This window comes from Arachis duranensis, chromosome 5, assembly GCF_000817695.3.
Source record: "Arachis duranensis cultivar V14167 chromosome 5, aradu.V14167.gnm2.J7QH, whole genome shotgun sequence".
Lineage (NCBI taxonomy): Eukaryota > Viridiplantae > Streptophyta > Magnoliopsida > Fabales > Fabaceae > Arachis > Arachis duranensis.
The window spans coordinates 105,075,620-105,084,400 of NC_029776.3; the positions used below are offsets into that span (position 1 = coordinate 105,075,620).

An 8,781-nucleotide genomic window follows, 5' to 3' on the forward strand; every position below is an offset into this window, starting at 1 on the left:
ATTAAATGATCGGACCCTTAGCCAGTAATTTTAGATTAAAACAACTGTAGGTGAGTTTTCATGATTTTTTTTTTTTTGGGTTCAAATGATAAATAATTGTAAAAACAGGAACCACAAGAGGCATTGGCGTAGAGACTGCAAGAGTTCTTGCTCTGCGTGGTGTGCACGTGATTATGGCGGTGAGAAACATGAACGCTGCAAAAGATGTCAAAGAAGCAATTCTTAAGGAGATTCCAACAGCTAAGGTTGATGCCATGGAATTAGACCTTAGTTCAATGGAATCTGTCCGCAAATTTGTGTCAGATTTCAATTCCTCTGGTCTCCCACTCAACATCCTAATGTAAGAACACTAACATCATAACATTGGATTATTCACATATATGAGTAGTGATGTTTGTCTTTTTTTGCTTAATTTGTTTGTTGTAATTCTTAGAAACAATGCAGCAATTCTGGCAATTCCTTTTACTCTGTCCAAAGACAACATTGAACTACAATTTGCCACAAATCATATAGGTGCGTATAAAATATATTCATCATAATTAAAAGTCTCGATTCAATCCTTAAAATAGTTTGATATGATTTTATTTAAATCAAGTGATTCTAATCATTTTTATTAGAAGAGAGGACGATTTCATGATTTCATATTTTAAGTTTTTAGTTTTACGTAAAATCTCAATTATAACTGGATTGAATTTTTTTATGTTTGGTAAATTAGGATTATGAATAATCTTACATTTTCTTTTTCTTTTTAATTATGCAGGTCATTTTCTTTTGACAAATCTTTTGTTAGATACCATGAAGAAAACAGCTTATGAAAGTAAGAAAGAAGGAAGAATTATTAATATCTCCTCGGACGGTCACCGATACACATATGCCGAAGGAATTCAATTTGATACAAACAATGATAAATCAAGGTAATTAATAATAAAATTTGGCCAAACAGAAATGTTTGGTAACTAAAATAGTGGAGTTTGTCAAATTTACTTAATTAATGGATATAGTTAGTTATAAATTTTTGTAGAATTTACATAATATTTAATTTGGTCTCTTAATTTACACACGAGATTTAATTAATTTTTAAAATTTTAATTGTCTCGTAATTTTTGACGCATAAACATTAAGAAAATACTTGTAAAACAATGTTTTTTTGTTTTGGCACTCAAATAGTCAAAAAAATCGTAAGTGATATTTATTAAAAAAAATTCTCCTAAATCAAGTGATTCGGTGTTATTTTTGGGTTATTTGAACACCAAAACCAAAACGATATTGGTTTATAAGTTTTAGTATGGCATTTGGTTGTTCATGTCAGTATTTCATCAACGTTTTTGTGTTGAAAATTATTCTAGAGACTAATATAAATTATATTTATAAAATTTAGAGATTAAATAAAGATAATTAAAATTTTAGTGACTAAATTAAAATCCGCGTGTATAATTTCATTAATTATTATTATTATTATTATTATGCATTTATGCTTGATTTGTTCTGTATAGTTACAACATGTGGTATGCATATGGCCAATCAAAGCTTGCCAACATATTACATGCCAATGAGCTTGCAACACGTCTTAAGGTATATATGCTATATTATTAATTAATATACAAAAAATGTTAAAGAATCATCAAAATTTATTATTTTTTGTTATATTATTTAGCTATAAATATTTAAAAATATAGAATAAAGTATGTTGTTAGATTATTAAACAAAAAAAATTTAGACTAAAAAAATTAAATTAATAACTAAATAATAATGTAAATTTAATTTAAAATAAATAATTTTATGATGTAATATTATAATTTTTATAATAAAAAATTTAAAATTCGATCTCTGTTGATCTAAATAAATAATTTTATCATAAGACAAATAAAAAAACCTATGCAAATTTTATGCAAAATATAGAAAAAAAAAACTCTAATATCTCTATGTTTATTTGATGTATTTAATATCAACTTTTGCATCTTGATCAGGAAGAAGGGATAGATATAACTGCTAATTCTCTTCATCCGGGAGCTATTGTCACCAATATTTTAGATCCTCATCTTCTTGATTCTATACCAGCTGGTAACTACCACATTGCACTATTCATGTGAACTTGTGTTCTGTCATAGAATTATGTAAATTGCATCATTTATGATCCTAAATGAAATATTCTACATAATCCAACACCCTATATTATTGCAAAATTTATGTTACTATGTATTTTATAGTTTTGGTTTGTTTGACTCATGCAGAGCTAATTAATTCTCTTGGGAAATATGAGATTAAAACCCTCCAGCAAGTAAGTTACATTTAATTATTTAAGCCATTAAGGTCTAAATGAAGTTCAGGGGCAACATAGGTAGAAGAAAATAAGAAACAAATAAGAGTTTACAAACAGTTTACCTGTATTTTATTCCTTTAATTTTAACAAATATATTATTTATACATTAAAAATCAATTATTAAAATTAATTATCATGTGTTTATGTATAAATATATTTATTATTTAACTTATTTTTATATACTTTGTATTTCAATATGTATTTTATATTAATAATTGATTTTAATGATTAATCTTGATGTACTCGTAACATGGTTATAATTTTTATTTACAGTCCTACATTAACAAAAATAAATAGACTACTAAGAACTTTTAAATATGCAAGTTTATTTGGCACTCTAAACTTTATTAACAATTGGTGAAAAGATTTTCAACATGGTCAATTAACTCTCTAAGAAAATTAAAGCAAGTTCTTTTTTAAATAAATTTCATCAAGTATTAAACCTTAATTATCTAATTAATCTTGGATTTGGGAGTTATTGTAGGGAGCAGCAACAACATGCTATGTAGCATTGCATCCACAAGTGAGGGGAATTAGTGGCCAATATTTCTCAGATTGTAATGTGTCCAAGCCAAGCACCCATGGAACTAACACTCTTATGGCCAAGAAACTCTGGGATTTATCCATGAAATTAACTCATCAATGAGATCATCAGTAGAGTACCTATCTCCAATTTAGTTTCAAGGAGTTTTAGGTGGGATCCTTTATTTTTCAATAAAATTTTTTATTTTCTATAAGTATTTAAAAAGAAAATAATGTGGAAAATAATGTTTGTATCTGAGAACAAAACACAAAAATTCAATTCACCTAATTTTTGTGAGTAAAAGAATTAGCGTGATCAATAATTTTTGTGAGTAAAACAATAAAATGGCTGGACTATTCATTCATCCTTTATCTTTTGAATTAAGGAATAAGAAATATTCAAAGAACATCAGAATTTATTATTTTTGGTTATCATTTTTAGTTATTAATTTAATTTTTTTAATTTAGTAATCCAACAATATATTTTTAGTCTACTTTTTTAAACATTAATAATTAACTACGGATTAAAAATAATAAATTCTGCTGGTCCTTTAATATTTTTTTTAAAAATTGCGAGATATATTTAAAACTTATTCTTATGTCTATTTTTTTTTAATTTTTATTTAAAATATAGTAAAATCAGATTTCAATAGTAGATTATAAAAATATTTCTAATTTTTTGTATTTATGGTATATTTAAATACGGCTATAATACAAAAAAAAAATTATGTGCTATATATACAAATATAATGGCTCAATAAATGTCTTAAAAAAAAAAGTCTCCCTAAGATATAATATTTTAACTCTATTTGTTGTTATGAATTATCACATTGCATCCATTTTTAACCAACAAAAAGACTAAATAATAACTAACTTGAGTTGATTAAGTGTTGATTCATTTATTCATTTAAATAAGAGATGGAATTCGAGAAAAAGAGAGAATAGATGATCTTTTAACCACCATTATTACAATTAAATTATGAATAAAGAAATTCAAACTGAATTGCTGAAAGTAAACGGAAAATTTAAACTTGACAAATAATAATATTTATACCGCACTTACTATGATGTCTATACATAGTTTTGCCTTAATTTATTAAAAAAGAATAAATATTAATATTTAAAATTTATCATAAAAAATAAATTTGACAAATTTGACACCAAATGTATAGACATAAAAAAATTTACCTATTTATATATAAACACATGAAAATGATAAAAAATCCAACTTGTCACGTTGGAGCTCTCGAAATTATATCATTACTTTTATCATATTTTACATGAAAAAAAATAGACAATAAATTTTTATATGTTCTTGCAGAAATTAGTGGTTTTACTATGGTAATACTAGAAAGACAAAAAAAAAAATTTAAAATTGTCTTAATAAATTTAAAAATTAATAAATATTAAATAAAATAAATTTTAACCGTTTTTGGTTTCTTTTTTTTACCAAATATTTGTGTCGTTAAAGTCTTAAAGATTAGCAAGCCACATTATATATATGCATTTAAAGTGATTGCATAAAATAATGTCTTGGAAAATAGAGTTGTGTTGGATTATAACTATTGATGTAGAGTTAAGTATTTTGTTCAATGTTTTTAATGATATTTAATTATATAAATTATTTTATATAATTTTTTGTATGAATAATTAGTAATATATATAGGTAAATTCAAAAGACGCGTTTCCAACAAATTGTTAAAGATTAAGCGAAATTCTCCGCGTAATGAAAGAATATACAAAACATTTAGTATCACATGAGAATGAGAACAGTGCAATGTAATTGTTACCATTCACTACACTGATACGACGGAGCTCGATAAGCTAAGTTCGTGAGTTCGTGAGCTAAGTTTGAGTTTGAAATTGAACTCATAAATTAAATGAACCGAACTTGAACTTGGATAAACTCGCTCATTAGTTCGTGAGCTGACTCGATTATATATATTAATACACATATTCTATATACATTTAATCTATATTTTTAATATTATATATATAAAACAAAATTTTACACAAATCCACCAAACCAAAATCTGCTTCATGAATCTACCAATGCACATTTATATGTAGTTCGAACTGATTGGCTTGGTTCGAATTATACACAAATACACGCACACACTAATTCGAACCAACTTGGTTCGAATTATACACTTATTAAAAAAATTAATAATTTAAAAATCAAATAAATATATATTTTATTTTATAAATTAAAAAAAAAGCTAACAAAATATTTAATTATGAGACTTCTTTAAAATATTAATGAGCTATCGATTCGAATTCTATACAATACTCTTTTTTCCATTTTTAATAACTCATGAATATTTTTTAATAAAATTTTTTAATAAATTTATTTAAATTATACTACAAAAAATATTTGATCCTATGCAAAACAATTTAAAAAAATGGCTTAAAAAATGTTAGAAGTACTATAAAAATTTGTAACGTTCTAATAACTTAGGTAAATACATGCATGTACTCAAATTTTAAATAAAATACTCTACATAGTCAATAATAATTTAGAAATGAAAGAAAATATTTTATTCCATATAAAACAATTAAAAAAAATATTTTATTCTATACAAAATAATTTTAAAAAAATGGCTTAAAAGATGTTATGAGTACTATAAAAGTTGGTAATATTCTAATGATTTAGGTAAATACATGATAAAAATATTTTTTCTTTAATTTCTAAATTATTATTGACTATGTAGAGTATTTCTTTAATGTCCTAAGTCATTAGAATGTTATAAATTTTTATAGTACTCTTAACATTTTTTAAGCCATTTTTTTAAAAATTATTTTGCATAGGATCAAATATTTTTTGTAGTATAATTTAAATAAATTTATTAAAAAATATTCATGAGCTATTAAAAATGGACAAAAGAGTATTGTATGAAATTCGAATTGATAGCTCATTAATATTTCAAAGAAGCCTCGTAATTAAATATTTCGTTAGCTTTTTTTTAATGTATAAAATAAAATATATATTTATTTAATTTTTAAATTATTAATTTTTTTAATAAGTGTATAATTCGAACCAAGCTGGTTTGAATTAGTGTGTGCGTGTGTTTGTGTATAATTCGAACCAAGCTGGTTCGAATTATGTAGAAATGGAGTTCGAATCAGACTTGTTCGAACTACATATAAATGTGCATTAGTGGATTCATGAAGCAGATTTTGGTTTGGTGGATTTGTGTAAAATTTTGCTCCCCTTGGTTTATTATTGTGATTTGCCCTTTAAAATTTTATATTTATTTTTTACATATAATTTTGATATAGGACATAAATAAAAAATTTATAATTTATTGATAGATAACAATGTATAAAATTGATCTTTTATTTTTTTTTAAATATATAAGTTATAATTTATTGATATAAAATTATAGATTATGTATTTACGTTTCTATTATTTGAGCCAGCTCGTGAGCTTTTGGTGAGTCGAACTTGAGTTTAAGAAATAGATTCGATTGTTAATGAATCGAGCCGTGAGACAAGCTCAATTTTTGTGAGCTGAGCTTGAGCTTGGTCTAGCTCAACTCAACTCGGCTCACTTCCAGCCCTATGAGACGCCTTGCAAGTTCATTTGCGTGTAAAATGTTAGCAAGTTTGGATTGTCTATATGCCAGCCAACTATGATAACTGTATAAAAAAATAAGGAATTTGTTAGGGTAGATAATGATTTTGTGAACAATATAAATAATAGATTTTAAAATTGGTTTAATAAAGTAAAAATACACTACACTCCGAATTATCCTCCTAAATCTTAATATTAAGATAATTATTTATACACCTAATGAATTAAATATTCGATATATTTATTATTCACATTATTTAGTATTTTTATTATCTACCTATACTTTTCTAAAAAAATAACTATTCCGGTAATTAAACAACGTAAACTAAAGTAATTTTGGACTGTTTTATGCCCATTTTCTATTATGTAGAAAACAATTTTTTTCAAAGGAAATCAAATAAATGTTCTAAACTTCTAATACAAGGATTTGTTGCCTATCAAAAACTGCTGTCCATTGAAAACAAATTTTTGTCAGTATAATTTATCATAATTTGTATTTGGACAACATCTTACCTTGATTGATCATTAATTTTTTCAAAACGGATCCCATTGTGATATCAAAAGTACGGATTTGGATCCTCTAAATTTTGAATTTTATTTTTGAGAGTAAAGTATGATCTATCACCATTTATTTTATAGGTGGGACAAAAAAAACATAAAAAAAAAATTCCATGGTGAGAGATATCACTTTATTCTCTAAAGTGAAAATCTAAAATTTAGAAGATCCAAATTCCAAAAATACCATTGACCTTCTGAGGAAACATTAATGATTCTTCCTTCTTTCTTACTTCCATGTGCAGTTTTTTTCATTGTATTCAACAAAGATTTGTTAACAGAAAATAATGTGCTCAAGTATGTTAACATAAACAAAAGATTAAAATGACTAAATATACTTCTCATTGTCTTATTACTCTACTTATACTAACCAAGTAACTAATTAATTGTAACCAACTAGTATTTGTTCATACCCAATGTTTCAAAGATTACCTGAAATTGGATTACTTTTGGGCCTAGACGTAAGGTGCAAACTCCGGAGCAGTGTCCAACTTATGTAAATGCTGAGGGCCGCTATCCGAGTACCTTGTGAAGAGGTGGGGGCACGGCGGCCCCTTGACATTCATGCTTTCCTAAAAGTGTTTGGACCTCACATCTAAGGCGAAAAACAATCTAATTTCAGGTAAGCCTTAAGACATTATTCTTAACTACATCTTAGTACCAAACATATCTAAGATCAGAAAAACTGTAGGTTAATGTTCCACATGCATTACCCAAATGGTTTGTGGCGAACTGTAGTTCAATGTTGTCTTTAGACAACATAAAAGGGGTTGCGAGAATTCGTGCATTGTTTCTTAGAAACACAAGCAGCAAACAAACCACAAAGGCGTGACTAAACTGAAAATATAATTGAAAGATTGAAACATGTCAGATAAGTGCATTGACAAAGACAATGAATACCAAATTACAAAGTACTCTTCTTACATTAGGATATTCAGTGGAAGACCAGAGGAATTAAACTCCGATGCGAATTTCCAGACAGATTCCATTGAGCTAAGATCCAACTCCATAACATCGATCTTGCCTCAAGGAATCTCCTTAAGGATTGCTTCTTTGACATCTTGAGCAACATTCATATTTCTGACCCCATAATCACATGCACGCCACGCAGAGCAAGAACACGAGCAGTTTCAGCACCAATACCACTGGTTGCCCCTGTATTATTAGAATGCCCAACAGCAACCAAAATGCACATTTGAGGTCATTATCTGATGATATAATAGTATAATACTGATAGGAGTAGGCATGAATTGTTGTATAGGCAGTTTTTTTTTCTCTAATTATTTGCCTTGAATAAAAATCAAATTCTAAATTTTAAGTCATAAAAATGCTTTAAGTTAAACAAATAAATAGTTATATCTCTAATAAATATCGAACATAGAAAAAAAAAAACGATTAAGGAAAAGAGAAACCTGTGACAATAGCAGTGCGGCCAGTGGCATCAATGCAATGAGTAACTTGCTCTGCAGTGGAAGATGATGAAAATCCAGATCCTCCTTTTCTGCTCATCAACCACATCCTTCTTTTCTAATTTTCAACTCTCAAGTCAACTTTCATGTTGCTGCCAACACAATATATAATAATAAAATATATAACTGGTAGAATGACGTGTCCCATTATGAGTGGTTATACCATTGAATATGATCAATGTATCATATTATCATTACATTCTAACAAAAGTGAAGGCACTCTAAACTACTTTAAATAAGTATGTAACTTTGGCATTTTAAACTTTATTAATAACCAGATTTAAATTCGCGCAGTGCTCCAAAAAATACAATAATATAAATAAAAATATTCTTTGGAGTTA

General features: G+C 26.3%; 1 protein-coding gene and 1 pseudogene across 1 annotated transcript in view; one reads left to right on the forward strand and one right to left on the reverse strand.

The window, feature by feature from the left end:
* The window catches only part of LOC107490995 (short-chain dehydrogenase TIC 32, chloroplastic), a 4,575-nt gene extending 1,359 nt beyond the window's left edge, over window positions 1-3,216 (forward strand). The window contains exons 2-8 of the mRNA XM_016111785.3: window positions 109-340; window positions 434-513; window positions 761-914; window positions 1,494-1,572; window positions 1,968-2,061; window positions 2,232-2,278; window positions 2,805-3,216. Coding sequence (XP_015967271.1) covers window positions 109-340; window positions 434-513; window positions 761-914; window positions 1,494-1,572; window positions 1,968-2,061; window positions 2,232-2,278; window positions 2,805-2,966 — 848 coding nt within the window. The 3' untranslated portion in view covers window positions 2,967-3,216. The remainder of the gene's footprint in view (window positions 1-108; window positions 341-433; window positions 514-760; window positions 915-1,493; window positions 1,573-1,967; window positions 2,062-2,231; window positions 2,279-2,804) is intronic.
* Window positions 3,217-6,369: 3,153 nt separating this feature from the next.
* On the reverse strand, window positions 6,370-8,499 carry LOC107490853 (short-chain dehydrogenase TIC 32, chloroplastic-like; annotated as a pseudogene).
* Window positions 8,500-8,781: the final 282 nt, after the last annotated feature.